Genomic DNA, 18865 nt, shown 5'->3' with positions numbered 1-18865 from the left:
CCGCCAGGGGGCGGCGTTGCTGCGCGGGCCGCGCTGCCCCCGCCCCGCCCCGCCCCCCGCCGCCGCCCGCCCGCGCCCGCGCCCCGCGCCCCGCGCCGGGCGGAGATGAGCGGCGCGGCGCGGCCATGGAGCGGCGCAGAGGTAAGGCGGGCCGGGCCGGGCTGCGGGGGCACGGCGTGAGCCGGTGTGCTGGTGTTGGTGCACATGTGTGCACGTCTTTGGATGGGGGGGGGGGTGTTCGTGCACGTGTGTATGCGTGAGTGTGCGTGTGTTTGTATGGGGGGGGGTTGTGCCTATGTGTTTGCGTGCGCTTGCTTCTGTAGGGGTGCGAGGCTGTGTGCGCATCTGTTTGTGCGTGTGTGTTTGGGTGTGTCTGCGCATGTGTGTGTTTATGTGTTTGCATGGGGGTGTGCATATGTGTTTGTGGTGCTTGCTTGTGTGTGTGTTTGAGACTGTGTGTTTGTGCAAAAGTGTGCATGTGGGTTTGGGTGTGTTTGTATGGGGGAGTGCTTGTGCATATGTATTTGTGTGAGCTTGCTTGTGTATGTGTATGAGCCTGTGTGTTTGTGAGTGCATATATGTTTGTGCATAAGTGTGCGTGTGTATGGGGAAGTGCTTGTGCATATGTGTTTGTGTGTGCTTGCTTATGTATGAGCATATGTGTTTGTGTTTGTGCATGTGTGTTTTGGTGTGTGCATGTGTTTGTGTGTGTCTGTGCATGTGTGTGTTTGTTCATGTGTTTGGGGCGTTTGTGCATACGTGTTTCTGTGTGCTTGCTTGTGTACATGTGTGAGCCTCTGTGTTTGTGTATGTGCATATGTGTCTGTGTTTGTGAGCCTATGTTTGTGTGTGTGTTTGTGCATGTTTGTGTGCACATGTGTGTTTATGTGTATGTGCATATGTTTGTGTGTGTCTGTGCATGTGTTTGTGCATGTTTGTGTGTGCGTGCATGTCTTTCTATGTGTGTTCATGCTTGTGCCGATGTGTTTGGGCTTGCATGTGTGCACGTGTGTTTGTGCATATGTGTGTGCATGCTTGCATATCTGTGTGTGTGTAGTGTGTTTGTGTGTGTGTGCATGTGTGTGCTCGTAAGGGCCAGGGTGGGGTAGGGAGTGAAAGGCGTGGGTAAGTCAGGGAGGGGCTGGGGCAGACTTGGGGCACGGATGGGCAGGGGTGTGGGCACGGGCACAGGTGGGGATGGGCAGCGGTGCCTACAGCCAGGCCCGTGCCCCAGCCGGCGGGCGGGCATGCCGGGGGCCCCCTCCCCATGCCCCATGCGTGCAGAGCCCCGGCCTCCCCCGCCTGCTGGGGCACGGGGCTGCACGTGCGATGGGCACCGGCTGCATGTCCAGGGTGTCCCGCAGGGTGCTGGGGCAGGGGGCCATCCCTACAGCCCTGCTGTGCGTGTTGCGGCTCCCTGCCGTGTGGTCTTCCAGGCTCCATGCGGCGGCAACCCCAGGCCAGGGGTGTTTGGGGGGTGGGAAGGGAAGGGGGTCAGACACATCCCTGCTGTCCCCAGGGTATGAGCCTGGGAGGGAGAGGCCTGGACAGACCCGCTCCTGCTCTGCCTGGGAACATGCAGCGCCGAAAAGGAATGACAGTAATTGCCATGTCTTCTCGCCGCGTTTCCTCCCTCATCCCTATGCCCTCTGAGTCATCCCGCGGTCCGCACGCGGGTCCAAGTGCTGCACGGCAGAGACCGACCCCAGACCAGGCGGGGATCGGAGGGGAGAGACGTCCCCCAACAGGGTCCGCCTGGCACAGAGCTGGCAGCCACCTGCCGCACTGCCCACTGCGGGGGCAGCTCCAGGGCAGGCTTCTCCCACTGGCCCCTGCTGATCTCCCTCGCAAGGAGGCTCCTGCCGGAGTCACGAGCTCAGACCATGCTGCAGCCCTCGGTTTTGGCCCTGCTGCCTTTGCACACTCAGCTCTGAGCTGGAGCCTGGGCTCAGATCTGCAAAGGTGGCCGGGGGCCCAGCAGGGATGGCATCTGCGTGGGCATCCTGGCCTGCCCTTCACCACCCTTGGCGCGTGCCCATGGCTCCAAGGAGGGATCAAGCCACGAGGGAGCCCTGGCCAGTCACATGCTCTGCAGAGCACGCCAGGCTCGCCAGTAAGCACCGTGGGCAGTGAGACCTGGGCGCGCAGGCAGAGAGGGCGCTTCATTGCCTCGCAGCCATGCATGCTGTTAGCAAGTGTCTTTGGGTGCCTGTGACGTGGCTGCACATGCGTGTCAGCGTGGACACGCGTGGTCCTGCAGCTCAGCTGCAGCTGACAGCTCCAGGGGGACGAGGTGTCTGGAACGGGCTGGGTGGAGGCGCTGGATTTTCCATGGGCCTTTCCCTGTGCCGTCCCAGCTCCTCGTCTCTGGGGACGGCGGGAGCAGGGGCTGCGGCAGCGCCTTGCCTGTGCCCCGCCGGGGGGAGCTGCCGGGACCGAGTCACGTCGGAGCCGTCCCTGCTGGGAGGGGGCACAGGCGGGAGAAGGAGTTTACCTTAAACGATTCTTTCTTACCATGGAAACCCAGGCAGCTGGTTTCAATCTCCGTAACATTTCCCTGGCCTGAGATGCTTGTGGCTGGCCTGCTGTCAGGGGTGAGTCGGGGATCCCTCCGAGGGCTGGAGCACAGCTCAGGGAGCAGGGCTTGTGTGCAAGCACACTCGCATCACACATGCACTCGCGCATCTGGAGGCCAAGGTGGGTACATGCACAGGGGCTCCTGCGCACGCCTGTAGAGTCATACACGTGCCTGACAAGGCACACGCACTGCACACACAAGCCCCACCACTGCCGGCATGCCCACACACCTACACGCGTCTTCAGGAAGGTGTGCGTGCATGTGATAGCATGGGAAGGAGGGTGCTCATGCCCATGTGCCACCCACGGGCCATGAGCGTAACAGGCCCTGACTCATCCCTTGGGTGCAGGGAGGGCTTCCTCCTGCAGCCGCGGTGGCACGGGACCCCTCGCTAGCTCACCGGCTAGCCCCTGGAGGAGAAGAGGACCCGTGGGTAAGTGGCAGGGCACTAACTGCGGGCACCAGCAGGCTGGGCATTGGAGACGGGGCTGGGCCAGGCTTGGGGAGAGGCGTGGGCTGAGCGGACGGCTCTGCAAAGGGGATGTCATCGCAGAGGAATTCAGGCTCCGCAGTGGGAGACAAGAGTGGCGTGGGGAGGAGCTGGGGGGGCACAGCCCCGTGGAGCTCAGGCTCGCTGAGATGCGTCCCTCGGCTGCCTCTGCCCCCCCTCCACTCCCCCACCCCTCTGGACAAGGTGCAGGGGATTAGTCACTATCCCCTCTCCCCGTCTTGCCAAGTCCAGATGTTTGGCTCCTGCTCTGCTAATCCTGGCTCTTTCCGTCCCTCCCTGCCAGATGTTTTCTATGCTCCAGGCAGGGACCCTCTGCACATGCTCCGTGACTGACCTTTCTGGCAAGGATGGAGCCAGGGGCTGGTGGACCCTGGCCCCCCAGTGCCCTGTGCGGGTCTGTAGCTCCTCCTTATGGCAGGGGCTAAAGCAGGGGGCACTAGAGAAGCTAGCATGGGGAGCAGGGTGGATGAGGCCCCTGGTGCAGGGCAGCCGAGCCCAGCCCTGCCAGGAATACAAGGCAGATGGGGCCTGGCAGGAGCCAGAGGCTTCAGCGAGTGAAAGCAGGTGACCCAGGAGAGGTGGGTGGTTCGTGCAGGAGGAGAGGCAGAGAGGGAGGCCAAGCTACAGGCACCGGTGGGGTGGCAGGAGAAGCACCGGGCTCACCCCCAGGGATGGCGGAGGTATCCCTGGGGTGCAAGATGGGAGGAGGAGGCTGTGGGCTGCAGGCTGTGAGTCTCCGTGGGTCGCAGCACAGAGTCATCACCCTGTATCAAGCTGGAGGACAAGTGTGGAGCTCTAGAAACAGCGCCCTGGACAAGGCGGCGTCCAAGAGAGGCTTGCGGCTGACGGCAGCCTTCCTCTCCCCACTCCCAGCCTGCAGGACTGGGGTGCTTGTGGGGCTGCGCCTCGCCACAGCCGGGTGCCGCAGCCTCGCCAGAGGATCCTCGATGACCTCGGAGCTTTTCCAGGCAGAAAATTGCAGCTTTGTGTTTGGAGAAGCCGGCAGGAGACAGGGGGCGGGGTAGGGGGCCAGGAGTGGGATGCCCAGGCCCCGCGCCAGGAGTCAGTGGGTTTCGTCAGCAGGCCTGCAATGTTTTATTGCAGCTGGGAGCAGGGAGATGCAAAACACTTCCAGATGCAGGGCGGGCCGGCGGGGCAGAGGAAGGATGGGGCACGGCTTGGATGCGGGCAAGCGGGAGGGGGAAGGCTGTGTCTCTGGGAGCACGAGCCCCCATCTCTCTTAGTCAGAAAGAGGTGGGGAGGCAGCGCGGGGCACAGGCCAGGGTCCCGCATGGGACCTGTGGCTGAGCTGTAAGCGGAGCCAACCTGGGGGTGCCGCATGCCGGCACAGGGAGGGGGCATCTGCCCACACCAGGCTCTGCTCTGTGTCACTGGCAGGGGCGGGGGGCACCCCAAAGCAGGGGAATGGGCCCCTCCTCTGCCATATGTTCCCCAAGTGCAGGAAATCCTGCTGGGATGCCAAGCAGACCCTGCTTCTATTGGGGGCTGGGTGCCAGGAGCTGCCACTCACGCTGCAGCCACCACCTGGGTGACATTTCTGCTTTCCAGACCCCCTGCAACAAGGATGGGAACCAGGCTGAGACTGCACCCAGCTCGCTGCAAGTGTGAGCCCAGCTGGGGTGCACAGAGATGGAGGAGGCCACTAAGCCATCCCACGGCGCTGGTCAGGCCTTGGCTCCAGTCTGAGTCTGGCACCCCACTCTGCATGGGGGTGGGGGTGGGTGTTGTGGGCTCTGCTGGAGGTGGGGCGATGGCAGAGGTGGATTCGCAGTCTTGTAACAGAGCAGCTGAGTTATGAGGTAAGGCAGGCTGACTTGTGGCAACATAAGGCATCACCCGAGGGCAAGGTACATCGACAAGCCACCGCAGGGCAAAGCAAGTGGGGCTTGCCCAGGTGTCAGCTGCTTCAGGGCAGCTTCCTCTGCGTGGGCTCTTCCACTGTGCAGGAGAGCCAGCAGCCTCAGGCCGCTTCATGTTTCTTCTGGGGTAAGAGTGTGCGCACGGGGCAGTTACTGCAGAACACCGGATGTGTGGCGAAGCCTCTGCTCCCACCCTCCACCAAAGGGCGAGCCTTGTTCCCATTTCACAGATAAGAGAACTGAGAGCACGGCCGTGACTTGTCTCCAAGGGCAGTGTTTTTCAGTATTTTCGTACCAGGATGCATTTGTAAACACTGATGGCTGGTCCCAACTCAGTAAACAGTTTAAATAGAAAACAGCCCCCGGCCCTGGGGGCGTGTGCAGGGCACGGGGAGGCCCAAGCAGCCCCTTGCAAGCTGGAGCTCTGCCGGCCTGCAAGGGAAAACCCACCGCTTCCCTTTAAAGGAGAATCCTTTTTAAAAGCTTGTTCATGACCCTTTCGTATATTCTTGTGACCCACTTTTGGGTTGAGACCCATGGGTGGAGACCTGCTGCTGTAGGGGATGCAGCAGGGCTGGCAGGTCCCAAGCCAGGAGTCCCACCACGTCCCTCTGAATGCACAGGCTGCCTCGGAGATGCTCGTCTCGATGCTGAGTAGCGGGAATGGGATGTGACTCCCGGTCTCCAACCCCCGAGTGCTGCTGGCTGGCCCCACTGCAGCTGGCAAGGAAGCCGAGCATGTCCCAGTCGGCCGCAAAGGCAGACAGGCTCCTTCTGGGTGCCCTTGCCCTGTCCCAGGGCCGGCAGGGCGGCTTATTCCTCTTTGCCAACGCAGCAGGGGGTGGTGGGCTGTTTCCTGGGGCGCACGCCAGCCTCTGTCAGCCGGTTTGCTCCGTGCCATGCAAAAAGCTGCTCTTTCCCCCTCCCTGCCCCCCACCCTGCTGTCTTGCGGCGTGGGAGCTGGTGGCTTTGGAAAGATTGTGGTGTCAGGGCCCCTATCGCCCCGCTGTCTGCCCGCAGGGGCACGGGAGGAGGGAGGGGTAAGAAGGCAGCCGCTTGGGGGACATTGCCGAGACATTCAACACGTGTGAGCAACCCTGACTGGCAGGGACGGCGTGACGGCACAAGAGGGGCTACCAGGGAGCTTCTCTGCCCCTCGCTGTGCAGGAGCTGGGGCTGGGGGTAGGTGGGGAGGGGAACCGCAGGGGTTAATGGGGGGCTGAGCTGCATTTGTCCTTCTGCCAGTCAAATACTATATTCATGGCTCCTCTCAAAGAACCTGGAAGCCAGTCTTGCAGACAAGCCTGCTCTTTGACTGCAAACATAAAGGCTCTCAGTCTCCCATGGCTGCTTATTCTTTCCCTGTTGCCCCCTTCTGCGCCCCCCGCCCCCTGCTGCCTGGGCACCTCTTGTTTCCTCTGAATGGGCGGATTGTGCCGCGTGCCGGGGTCAGGTGCAGGAGCCAGGAGCGGGGGGAGCTGCGCGGCCCCAGCTGAGCCGTGGGCGCGCGGAGCTGGTGCCGGGGTGATGGGTTTGGCACAGGTCGGGGGCAAGGGGGTATGCGCCCTTCCATGCGCCCCGCTCCTTCGTGGGGCTGAACGGGGCTGCAGGTTTAGCCCTTCTCCGTGGGCCTGTTCTAGGGACCTGGGGCTCCAGCTCACTCCCCTGTCAGCTCCCATCTTGCTGGGACGTCCAGTAGACGCGGCCTGGCAGCCTCGTCCCAGGACCCTTCCTTTCTGTTGCCTGCAGATCTGGACAGGCTCCTGCTGGACCTGGAGTCCTTCCTGCTGATCCTTGACCGGGAGAACCTCAGCTATGTGGCTCAGGCCAAGAAGAAGTCCATTGCTGAGCTGCTCGCCAGGTTGCAGGGTCCTCCATGTAGGTATCCTGGGGCTGGTGGGTGCACAGAGGAAGGTTTTAGCTGGCTGCTCCAGACCCCCTTACTATCTCCAGTCTTGCCCGGCCAAGGGGGCTTCTGTGGTGCTCTTTAGGTCCCTGCTGTCTGGATCCGGGTCCCTCCTTTCTGGATCGCAGCAGCAGAGCACCCTGTGTAATGGTGCTAAGCCGGTGAGCTCGTCCCCTGTGCCCCGCTGGGTGAATCGACACCTTTACGTGATCTGCACTTCCTTCTCCATCCCTTTCCACCCTCTTTGTTCCCATTAGTGTTTGCCCAGTGGGTTTGTACCAGCAAGTCCCAGCCAGGTGTGCCTGGGGGTGTCTGCAGGCTGCCCACACCAGCTGACCAGCCAGCAAACTCCTCTCCAGGGGCTGGGCTGGAAGGGAAGGGCTGTTTGCTGAGACTGTGCAGCAAAGAGGGAGCTAAAACAAGGTGAAGCTGGAGGCTGGCTGTGGGGTAAGCCCAGGAGCCAAGACATATTTGACCTGCTTTTGGAGCAATCCTGGAGGCACCTGAATCTTTGCTCTGTGTTCGGCATCAAGAGCTGGGTGCTTTCCCCAGCCCCAGGCCAAATCCTGCTCGCGCTAGAGTCCGGGATGCCTCTAGGTGGGTCTGGCATCCCCCAGCACCCTCCTGCGTCTCAGATCCAGCCTCTTCCAGGCCCTGCGGTCCCCGTGGTCCTGACCGGCTTCTCTCCCCACAGCAGAGGATGCGGAGTACATGATCATGCGTTGCATCTCGCCATCCTCCGGCAACAGTGGCCTGCAGCCACGAGCTGGCACAAGCTCACCACCAGGTGAGCACCCCCTGTCCCAGGCGAAGCGAGGGGGTGGGCTGCCCAGGCCTGACTGACACAAAAGGATCTTTGCGATATGTCACCCTGCAAAGGCCTGAAGGTGCAGGGTGCTGGGAAAGGGCTTCGCTTTCTGTCCCGGGTCTTTTGCAAGCCCTTGGCACTGGGTAGATTGGACCCAGCCCTGGGAGAGGGGAGCACAGCAGCACCCAGCACTTGGCATGCCCCTACTAGATCGTCCTGCTGCTGCTGGAGCCCAGGGTCAGTGGAAGTGATGTGAACACTCCTCCTCATGCCCTGCTTTCCCCTGCAGGATCCAGCTCCCCAGACCCACCCCCTGCGGACACCCAGCACGCGCCTGGCGGGGTAAGCAGCCACGCGAGAGCAGGAGCAGGGTGGAGATTACAGCTTTTTCCTCCTGCCCAGGACATGCAGCCCTGCCCACCACCCAGCTTCAGCAGTAGGCACCGCGCTGCCCCCCAAGCTCCCCAGTGCCTCTGCTTCCAGGATGCCGGTCCCGGCGGGATAGCCAGCCAGCTGGGGCGTGGGAGAGGGAGAGGGCGCTGTGGCCTGTCCCTGGTGGTCCCTGGTGGCAGGCAGAGCAGAGCCAGGAGCGTGGGGAGCCCCTGGCCTGGCCAGGAATGTTCCCACGCCGCCTGCCAGGGCCTGCTGTGCACGTGTCATCCCTCGGCACGGCCCCGAGGGCTGAGCGCGGTCCCCAGCCTGACCCTAGTTCTCCGGGGGGTGGGAAGGGGGGCTGTGGAGCAGCCCATTTGCCTCTGCAACAGCATCACCAAAAGGGAGGACATGGCTGCCCCCATGACTCCGCAGGCCAGTGCATTGCCCTGCGTCTGTAGCCCCTCCCCAGGCATCAGTGGTGCAACTCCAGGTAGACACTGGAATCCGCCCCAGGGCCTCGGGGAGCACCACCTTGTGCCCCCTCGGCAGGCTTCCGGGGTGCTGCTCCTCCCAGCATCCCACTGAGGTCGATGAATGGACTGGGAGCTGCCGGGTGGGCTATAGCTGGGGAGAAGGGAGGCAGATTTCCTTGCATGCCACAGGCAGCGCATTGCTGCAGCAGAGAGCACGCTCGCCAGGTGGAGCACGGTCCCAGGCCGGGGGAAGGCCATGCTCACCCAGCACGTGCTTCTGTCCCCACGCCATGCAAACGGTGCTCCCTGCCCCCAGCTCAGCCGCCTCCGCTAGCAGCAGCCCTGAAGCTGAGTAGCTGCCCTGTTTTCCAGGCTTGTCTTAATGTCAGTGTCCGGGCTGCACATACCACAGCAGTGACAGCGCCGGGCACATAGCCAGCCTGACTTCCAGCCCCCGAAGTGACCAGTGCCTCTCATTTCCAAAGCTTTAGTAGCCCCTGCCCTGTTTCTGGAGCAATCAGACAAGCGCAGTGGGTTCATCGGTAGCCAGCTGCCCTTGCAATCAGCATGGAGCTCACCAGAGTACAGCCAAGAGACCCGGGGGACGCAGGGTGAAATGCTAGGTGCTGATAGGGTTCAGCCCGGCGTTGGTGACTACAGAAGCAACAGGCAACAGCTTCGGCCTGGCATTTTGTTTTGCAGTGAAGCAAACTGTGCACTTGTCTGGTATGCACAGAGGAGGAGTAGCCCTACGGCATGGTGGCAGGGGCTCCTGTTGCATTGGATGGGGGGTATCAGATTGACCGCAGCTGGGGTCTGGAGTATTACAGAGCGCAGGGGGTGACCTGCCTGGCTGGCGGCAGGGAAGGGGCACGTGCTGCACAAAGCACAGATTGTGCCCCGGCCGGCTGCATGCCCTGTGCAGCCCAGCATGGAGAGGCTGGCATGTTGCACTACATTCAGCATGACACCCTGCCTCCCCAGTTATGGTGTTAGGGTGACGGCTGCCATGTGGTGCCAGCTGCAGGACGCTGCCGTGTGCGCTCAGGGGCACAGGGGCTGGCAGGAGCTGTTGAGCTCCACTATAGCAGCAGCCCCTGCCGGGAGATGGGTCAAAGGGTTGCCTCTGCACAGAGCCATGCAGTTGTGGGCCCTCGAGAAGGGGGCTGCAGTGGGTGGACACAGCCCTTGGGGACAGGGTTTGGCCATAAAGAGGGCAGCTGCCGGTGGCAGGTTGCTGGTAGGCTCAGGAGCGGTTCATTCGGTAGCCAGAGGCAGAGCAGGTTGTTGAGCTTACTAGAGGCCATTTTAGGGGCATTGAGGCACTAGGGGAGTGGGAACCCAAACCACGGGCATCAAAGCCTTTCTGGTCTCGGTCTCCTCCAGATGCCAGGCTGGGAATTGGCAGCACGTGGGGGGCAGGACCAGGCTGCTCCATGCTGGGGAGAGCCCTGCCCTGCCCACTGCAGGCTGCTGTCAACGGGCCTGGATTGGTACAGGGCAAGGAGAGGGTGTCTGCCCTGCAAGCCTGCAGAGTGGGCACCTGCCCGACATCGCTGCACTGATTCTCTCTTCTCCCCCTAGGTGAACACAGCCAGCATCCTGCCCTACCTTCAGAGCCTGCCCACGGATGACTCCTACGAGGAGGCAGAGCCCATCAGCCCTGGGGAAAACCTCAGCTCAGGTAAGCAGCTCCCTTCCACCTGCTCTCTCGGGATGCCATGGGGAGCACAGGCACTGCTGCACTGCAGGCACGCCAGCTGCAGCACCTCTCTGCCTCCCCCGTGGGCTGCATGGGCACGGCCCTTGGTGCATCAGGGCTCAGCCGGCTCCTCAGCTGGGCACGGCTCTCAAATCCCACCTTCCTGGCACCGAGCACACTGCACTGACCACCCTCCGGCTCCAACCTCCCTTTGCCCTCCACAGCGGGCGGCGCAGACACGGACAGCAGCCACTATGAGTCGTACGGGGAGGATGAGGACTGCATGAAAGACCGGGCGCATTACATCCAGTGGCCGCCCACTGCCAGCCTCGGGGAGGCCCCTACCCGCCCCGAGGCCCAGCTCTGCGGCTTCCTCTGGAGGAAGCGGTGGCTCGGCCAGTGGGCCAAGCAGCTCTTCATCATCCGAGAGCACGCGCTGCTGGTGAGCACCAGGCAGGGGCAGGCAGAGGCAGGGGTCAAAATTGGGGAAGGAGGCGCAGGAAGAGCAGGTAGATGCATGAATGGAAGGAGCACCAATGTTCAGCTCACCCCCGCATCCCTCCAGACCCTGCTCCCCACCACCTATCCATCCTGCCCTGCACACAGACCCTGCCCCGTAACTCTCCGGGCCTGCGTCCCTAAGTCCCCGACTCCCCCATGCAAGGTTGTGTCTGCTAGGCCGGGCCCCAAGCTCTCCCAGCCCCACGTGACCCTTTCCCCGTGCTCCCACAGTGCTACAAGTGTGCCAAGGACATGCAGCCAGTGCTGGAGCTGGATCTGCGGGGCTGCCGTGTCACCTACAAGGCCAAGCGCAGCAAGAAGATGCAGCACGAGCTGAAGGTGACAGGGGCGTCTGCCGAGACGCTGGTCATCGGCTTCCAGAGCCGCCAACAGGCTGAGGACTGGAGGAAGGTTTGGAGGTGTCGCAGCCTGGCCGAGCTCTGCATGGAGGGGCCGAGGGGTGGGGAGGATGGGGAACCAGCCCCTGGATGGAGCCAGCTTGTGGGCAAGCATCAGGTGGGGCGAGGTGCCCACGTGGGGGCTGGCATGGGCCCCTCTAATCCTCTCCCCCATTGCCGTCCTGCCCCTGGCACTGCCTGCTCCCTGCTCTGGGTGAGGCTGGGCACTGTCCCAAAAGGACCCCTTTGCCCAGCCCTGTCTCATCAGCTGGAGCCAGGCAGCTACATGGCTTCGCGGCTCCGTGTCCTGGTCAAGGCAGGTGCTGGTGACCGCTGTCCCTGGACCTGCCCACCCCCTCTCACCTGGTGCATTTGCTGCAGCTCAGGGGCCCCCGCCCTCCCAAAGCACCCTCTCCGCCTCAGATAGGACTCACCTCAGGACCCAGGAGGGCAGGCAGAGGCTGTAATGTTGCCCCTTCCTTGGCAGGTGATCGAAGAGGTGAGCAGCAACCCCTTGAGCGGGCTGTCTGCACACAGCTCCCCCGTGTCCCCTGGTGCCGAGCAGGGCAGGGGCTTGCGCAGGGTGAGTAGGGGCCACACAACCCGGACAGTAGGGCACATAGATGCCTAACCTGCCCACCAAGGCACAACAGGGAAACTGAGGCACGTGAGGAAGCAACATGGACTAAGTCAGAGAGAGGTGGGACTGAAACCCCGAAGTCCTGACAAGTCTCCTCTCTCCTCCCTGTTGTACTGGGGCTACACCCCCCGGGTCCTGGCCCCGCTTCCCCAGCCCACTGGCTAGCTCCTCACTTGCCCAGCAGGCTGCAGAGCCAGCTGCCGTCTAGCCCCAGGAGCCAGTGGCCTGGCAGCAGCTGGGCTCAGCAGGGGAGCCCTTGCTTTGCTGCTGGTGGGGGCAGTGCCACCGAGACAGCCTGGACCGTGCCGGGGCATCCTGCCACCCTGCGGCACGGGGGGAGCCCTGCGCACCCCTGCCCATCAGCTGCTCCTCTTAGCCCCCACGCTATGCAGCACTGCTGAGCCTGGCTCCTGTCTGCCTTCGCCTCCTAGGCGCCCAGCCCCCCGCAAGCCTCTGCTTCCCGCCAGCACGGCTCTGCGACCAGCCCCACGGCAGCTGGCAGCGTCCCAGGCGGAGAGCAGAAGGAAGGAGGTGCAGAAAGGCCCAGCGGTCACTTCAGCCAGCCCAGTGGTGGGACCTGGAGCTGGCTGGGCAGGGCTGGCTGGGAATGGTGGGGGAGCTGCAGGTGGGATTGAGGGACACTGCAGAGCCCAGGGGTAGACTGGGCAGAGCTGGGAAGGGTGCTGGGGCCACTGGCAGAGCCAGTGGGGGATGCCAGGGACTGCGGTAGCTGGATGCAGAGCTAGGCAGGGTTGGGCTTCGCTGAGCCCCTTTCCCCTGCCCCTGCATGGCGGGGCCGTGCTCAGCAGCTGACACAAGGCCTGGCCCTGTCCTGCAGGTTTCCTGGAGGTGCTGCTGCATGGGCAGCGGCAGAAGCTGTGGTGCACAGTGGAGCAGGGCGCCCTGCAGATGCTCCAAGACCCCAGCTGCCCCGAGAGCCTGGCGGGCACCGTGCTGCTGGCAGGCTGTGTGGTGACCTCGGGGGCTGATGTGGGACAGCCCCTTCTCATCCACCTGGCCCAACATGGCCGAGAGGTCGCCGTCCTGGAGGTGCGCTCTGCGGCCGCGTCCCCAGAGCCGTGGCGTGGGGAGCTGGGGAGGTGGCTGCCCCTGCCTGGCTCTGCCCCTCTGTGCCAGGAGCCTCCTGGGCCCAGCATGCAGGCCAGGCAGCAGGAGCCTGGGAGCCTGCCCGGCTGCAGGGAGAGCCGGGGACACCCAGCCCAGCTCACAGCTGTACCACAAAGGCCTGCAATGCCTGGGCACAGCAGGGTAGGGGAAATGGGGCAGGTTGTGGAGCTGGCATTGCCCCTATGGCTCACCCTGCGCCTTTGTCCAAGACCCAAGGTCCTAGAGGGGTCAAGGGACAGGGTTTTGCACTGATCGAACCCTGGAGTCGGGGGGGGACAGATCTACTTGTCCCTCTGCACGATACCCTCTTCTGCATAGCTCTGGACTGAGTGGCCCCGTGCCCCGAGAGAGGAGCAGGGGGCAGGGGTGTGCCAGCTGATGCCATGGCCGTATCCAGGACCCAAGCGTGGTGGTTGCAGCCCAAGTGAGACAGTTGAGCCTTGCCCTTCCTCTGCTGCAGGCCTGCTCAGAGGAGGACAGGGATGCCTGGCTAGAGATCCTGCAGGGCACGGGGGGAGCAGAGCCTGCCTCTACATATGAAAGGAGCAGCATAGAAACTACCAGCCTTGGAAACACCCCCAGCTCCCCGGCTGTGGGGTAAGGAGAACCACGACTCTGCCCCTGGGACCTGCGGGGTCTCCCCTTCTGCTTGGGTCAGGGCTGCCCATAGGTGCCTCTGCTGGGACAGAGGCAGGGGACTGATGCCTGCCCTTGGCTCCTCTCCCCAGTGCCTGCTCAAAGTGCTGGCAGGGATCATTGTACTGGAAATCGCCCTTACTGGTACTGTGCAGCCCTGCAGCGGGGTAGCGATCGGTGCCTGCCAGGCCCTGCTCCTTTCAGTTGCACGTCCAGGGCACTGAGCAGAGCAGGAGAGTCATAGGCTCCCTCTCCGCTCTGCGCACAGGGGGCTGCTGCTGCGGAGGTTCCCGACACCCAACGCCTACATGGACGACCCCTTTGGGCAGCTCCCGCCAGTGCCCCCCCCAGACCCACTGTACTCCAATGCTGATATCCTGCACCAGCTGGTAACCTTCACCTTCCTGGGCATTTTTCCTGGACTCACTGCAGCTTTGGGGGCAGCCATGGAGCTGGGCTTGGGGCAACCCCTGCTCTCCTGCCCCTCCATCGTGCCTGCAGGCCTCTCACCAGGGTCTCTTTGCAGCAGCAGAGCCTGGACAGAGCCGCCCAGGGACAGCCAAAGAGGCCCCTGTCTGCTGTTCCCAACAGCGCCTACAGTAATGCAGCAGGCAGGGCTCTGGAGATGGCAGGTGAGTGTTGCCCCTCCCTTCGCCCCAGCACAGTTCACCATCGAGCCTGTCTGGGTGCCTCTTTCTGCCTGGCACTAAGGGGCTGTGCCATCCATCTCTGTGCCCAGCACCCTGGGAGCAGTCTTGCCCATGGGTCGCTTGGTATCACAGCCTTTCTCCTTTGCTGTGCCCTGGCAGCCACTCCCCACGCCAGCCTGAGCAACTCTCCAAGTCAGCAGCGGGCAGAGGTGGCCCCCAAGATGAAGAGCCAGGAGTTCCCCCAGTCCCAGCAGACGCTGGTGCTGTCGGAGAGGAAGGGCCCACGGGACGGCTTGGATTTCCTAATCGGTATGATACCCATGCCGTTCCCTGGGCCCCATGACTCGGGGGATGTGGGACAGGGCATGGCACTCATCCACTCGATGGGACCCGGAAGCCGTGCAGGCTCACACCACCCAGGGATCTTGCAGTGCCCCATCTGCTTGTCCGCTTGCAGGGAAGAGAGCCTTCCCCAAGCTGGAGGAGAAGGTGGGCCAGCTGGAGCGAGCCTGCCGGATGAAAACCAGGCTGAAAGCTGGCTCAGAGATGAACCTGTTGGCCATCGGCAAGTCTCTGAAGGGCCACATAGCCACCGCCACCTGCTCAGCAGGCTCGGAGGTAAGGGCTGGGGGGGACCGTGGTGGCGTGGCACAGCTACAATGTGAGAGAAGCAGGTTTGTGAAGGGGAGCAATGGCACGCAGAAGGGGCGCTGCACGGTTCAGCTCGCACCTGTACGGGAGAGGTCTGCACTCAGGCAGGGGTTGGAAGGTGCAGGACATCTGTGCTCCCAGCCCTGGGAGGAGAAGGGGGCCCACCCGTTGCAGCCGGGTTGGGGAGAATTGGGAGAGAAGCATCTCCCTCAGCCTTGCCATTCTCCTTTCACAAACAGGGCTCCTTCCTGACGCCCCTCCTGAAGCGCACGTCCTCTGCCAAGGGCACCCTGAAGCGGGCACCATCTGTCGTCATCATTGAGAAGGGGAAGGTGCTTCAAAAGAGAAAGGTACAGTATCGTCCCACGCCGGGGGTCATGCTCCAGGTGGGAGAGGCTTGATGGACGCTGGCCATTGTCAGGGACTGCTTGGGCCAACTCCTAGCCCCCCAGCTGGAGCTGAGCATCCAGCTACAGCCAGCCACTTACCTGACCCGTAGTGCCCTCCCTCTGCTGCCCGGGGCCGGCTGGCTTTGAACTTGTGTGCCTTCTCTTTTCCTAGTCCGGTGATCCTCAAGCATGGTGTTGCAGCACCCTGTTATGCCTTCAGGTCCTTTCAAGGGTGCCACTATACAGTGTTAGCACCGTTGGACATGCAAACATGATTAACACACTAAACCCTGAGATTTAACCTTAATGTTAAACCATTTTGTCCTGCCGTGATCTTTGTTGAGTTCCTTGCATAGGAAGAATTGCTCTAGTATTTTTCTGCAGGGAGAAGGTGAGTGAAAAGTAAGAGCTAGTATTTTCTGAGTGTGGAAAGGTTGGGAAGCACTTTACTAGTCTTTTGGAGTGCAGTGGCAGAAGAGTTCACCCGCTGAGAGCGATAACAAGATCTGTTCAATCAGGCCTTGCTCTGGACTCATGCCAAAGGCAAAAAGGTTGAGCATCTGATGTCTTTAAATACCTTCCCTGGGTGACACAAGCAGGATAACGCCTGAACTGGAACCATGCTGTCATGGTCCAGTGGAAGGGGGCAAAGGCACCTGTGGGCAGGGTTAGGTGTGTTTGAGCCCATTAACTGCGCATTTCCCATTTCTTTTAAATGTCACTTGAACTTGAACTCTATGGGCGCTCGTTGCTTGCTTTGAGGAGAATTGCAAGTGCCATGTAAGGCTGCCTGCCCTCCCATCACAGCAACTGAAATTTAACCTAGTTTTTATCAGGAAATGCCATAAAGCATAGAAAAGGTTGCACTAGAATAACAGATGAGCTCATTGCCCAGCTGCTCTCCAGTCTTGGGCCATGGACAGCTGCTCCTCTTGCCAAAAACATACCCTATGGTGCAGGATGGAGCTGGGGATCTCCTTCCTGACCCCACCCATGGGCAATAATCATTCTCTGTTTGCTTCTTTCAGGAATGGGAGATGAAGTCTGCCATGTAGCCAGCTCCTGTGGCCGCACGCGTGCCCCTGCTCATAGGACACCTTGCTGTGTACATACCTATCAGTCCAGGCATCTCTCTGCCATTCCCACTGCGTGTGGATCACGCTGGATGGATTTTATACCTGTTTTCATTACACACTGTGGTGATCGCTGTGAACGACGACGGTTTGGAAACCGGCTGTGGGTTTTTATCTCTGGTCTGCGGTGGCACTAAAACTGGGCAGGCCAGGGCTGCGCTGGGGAAGACACGTAGGCCCTTCTGAACATCCTGGGCCTCGACTTTTCACGGCAGCAGATCCATCTGGGATCGTGTCCCGGTGGGTGGCTCTCCTCCAGCTTGCATTTCCCTGAGCCTCCAGATGTGCTGGAGATGCTGGAGATGCAGGCTTTTCCCTGCATTAAGGGGAGCCTACTGTGGCTTAAGACGGCACCAGCTGGAGCCCGAAGAGGCAGCCCTCTCTCATGCCTCCTTATACATGGGGGAAAAGCTTCAGCACTGGAGTCCAGAGACACTGTTAGACCCTAAGGGACACGGAGCTGCTTAGGAGAGGCTCTGAGCTGTTTGGCTCTGAGTCCTCTGAAGTCTCTTACAAGGTGCCCCTGCTTCTCATTCATCTCACGGGGCCTAGTGCTCAAAGATAACAGACAGCCCAGCTTTAAGCCCAGTAGAGCTGTATCTAGGTGGCATGATACAGATCTCAGCTGGCACCTTGCCCGCTGTGCAGCTGGGCAAGGCGAGCGGCCAAGTGGGGATGCTGGCTACGTCCCCAGAGGTCTAAAGGATGGGGGAGGATCCTAGTACTTCCCCCGAGCACACTGCCTGTGTTCAGTCGCTCTTGGGGCTCAAAAGTGACCAGACGCTCTGCTTGGAGTAGATGCATTCATTTCTTTGGAGGAATCCAGCTCACGTCCCAGGGACACTCACTTTCCACCTTCTCCAGTTGCAGACTCAAGCCCTGGGAATCCAGTGATCTAACCCAGTTAACGTGACAGCAGCCGCAGCTTCTCCGCTTGAGCACGGGGCAGGCAAATGGGGACATGAGAGCTGTCCTCTGTGCCACCTCAAGGGAGTGACCCCCCTTCTTCCCTTGCACCCCGGGCGTTGACCTGCAAAAATCAGCTTGAGAGGCGGGTTTGAACTGAATGCTCTCCCAGGCTTGAGCTCTCAGGTGCCGGGTGAATCACCGAGGGTTTCAATGCTAGGTCTTAGCTCCTAGTCAGGAAATTGGGGTTTGCCTTCCCTTGCACTATTGAGTTTAGCAGGGCTGTGTCAGCATTTGAACCTGGGATCCTTCAAGGTTGAAAGCCTGAGCCTTTGCACCCTGAGCGCCAGGCTCCATAGCTGGGGTTGTAACAGGCTTGCAGGGAGGGAGACCTGGGTGCAGAGTGGAAGCGGTGCTCTCCACCTGCCTCAAGCCAGTCGTTGCAAGAGCAGGATGTAAGCACCTGGCACTCTGGGAGCAAAACCAATTGCACCAGCTCCTTGTGCAGCGCACTTCGGTCACCGTGCGGGGAACGGGTGCTTGTTTAGAAGCACTGCTCCTGCTGGGCTGTTGTTTAAATGGGAGAAAGGTGTTTTCCCATGAATGTAAAAAAACTTGCTTCTGCCTAGTTGCACAAAGGTGTCAGTGTCCCCAAGAAGGTCCTTTCTGTAACTTGTCACCCAGAGCAATTCAGGGGGGCAATGGGGGCATGTTTATGTGTGTGTGTGTTTCAATTTCTACAAATTATGCTGTCAAATAAACATATTTTTGCTTTTTTTTTTTTTTAACCCTGTCAGTCTTGTGATGGGGGGGGGCTCTAAGTCTCCTTCCTGCCTCCCCTGGGTAGGGGTACAGGAAGCCATGTGCCTGGGGTGGGGGTGGTGCTGGTGCCACCAAGAACAGGAGTGTGGGCTGAGCCCCCATTTTCTCCCTGGAGCAGCATGACTTGAGCATGGGGAAGGCTGCAATGCCAGCTCTGTGTAGCTGAACGCCCCCCACCAGGCAATAATGTGTTTGGTGGGGCAGCAGTGAAACTGGAACAGCAAGTAAGTTTTAAAAAATGCTTGTGCTCCCTAGGCTGAGACTCTGGGCTTAACTGTAGGGGAATGCTAGAGCTACATCGCCCAAAAATACCACTGCGTGCACTTCAGCCTCAAACACAAACACGTAAAGCCATCTGAAAGACGCAGGGGTGGCATCTCTACCACATCTCAGCTTCCAGTCTGTCGGGATTTCCAGGGATGCTGTAAAGAAGCATCCAAAATGCTTGGTGTGCTCTGCTGAGCCCAATAAGGGAAACCCTTGTAAGGAAGCCCTGGACTAAGCATTAACTAGCGACAGGAGGCAGCATCATGATAGTAGAACAACACTGGCGTCGTCAAAGCGTAAAGGATCAGTGTTTCTCCCACTGGAGCCTAAAGTTCGGCTCAAACATCTGTGTTCAGGCATTTAAATAAAGTCGACAGGATTGAAGGATTGACAGAGGTGCTTCTAACACTAATTAGCACAGCATGCTTCCCTTACACCCACACCAGATAACGGGGCAAAATGAACTCCAGACCCGATAGTGGCCTGTTGGTTCCCTTGTTATGGACACGGT

The 18865-nt window shown here is 60.9% G+C and overlaps 1 protein-coding gene across 8 annotated transcripts; it reads left to right on the top strand.

The window, feature by feature from the left end:
* The first annotated feature begins 56 nt into the window (after positions 1 to 56).
* On the top strand, positions 57 to 18041 carry LOC149862300 (actin filament-associated protein 1-like 2). 8 transcript variants are annotated; one of them, XM_090056280.1, is made up of 17 exons: positions 57 to 141; positions 6719 to 6847; positions 7570 to 7662; positions 7973 to 8025; positions 10116 to 10215; positions 10458 to 10675; positions 10966 to 11073; positions 11620 to 11715; positions 12204 to 12342; positions 12611 to 12822; positions 13361 to 13497; positions 13805 to 13925; positions 14063 to 14168; positions 14346 to 14495; positions 14644 to 14804; positions 15077 to 15187; positions 16255 to 18041. In XM_090056280.1, the coding sequence occupies exons 1-17, from the start codon at positions 126 to 128 to the stop codon at positions 16279 to 16281; spliced, it is 1977 nt and encodes a 658-aa protein (XP_089912406.1). In that variant the 5' UTR covers positions 57 to 125; the 3' UTR covers positions 16282 to 18041. The 8 variants fall into 8 exon arrangements, with proteins under 8 accessions (XP_089912406.1, XP_089912405.1, XP_089912404.1 ...); XM_090056279.1 differs by having other exon boundaries at positions 10966 to 11145; positions 12204 to 12303; XM_090056278.1 differs by having other exon boundaries at positions 10966 to 11145; positions 14066 to 14168.
* Positions 18042 to 18865: the final 824 nt, after the last annotated feature.

This window comes from Crocodylus siamensis, chromosome 6 (assembly GCF_052110815.1).
Source record: "Crocodylus siamensis isolate JL-2025a chromosome 6, ASM5211081v1, whole genome shotgun sequence".
NCBI classification, from domain to species: domain Eukaryota; kingdom Metazoa; phylum Chordata; order Crocodylia; family Crocodylidae; genus Crocodylus; species Crocodylus siamensis.
Note: the sequence above shows the minus strand (reverse complement) of the source record. Positions and strands in the feature narration are given on the sequence as shown.

Coding starts and splice junctions, on each gene's coding strand:
- LOC149862300 (XM_090056277.1), top strand. Junction 13,498..13,804: donor CCCAGCTCCCCGGCTGTGGG/GTAAGGAGAACC, acceptor CTCTGCGCACAG/GGGGCTGCTGCTGCGGAGGT. Junction 14,496..14,643: donor CGGCTTGGATTTCCTAATCG/GTATGATACCCA, acceptor GTCCGCTTGCAG/GGAAGAGAGCCTTCCCCAAG.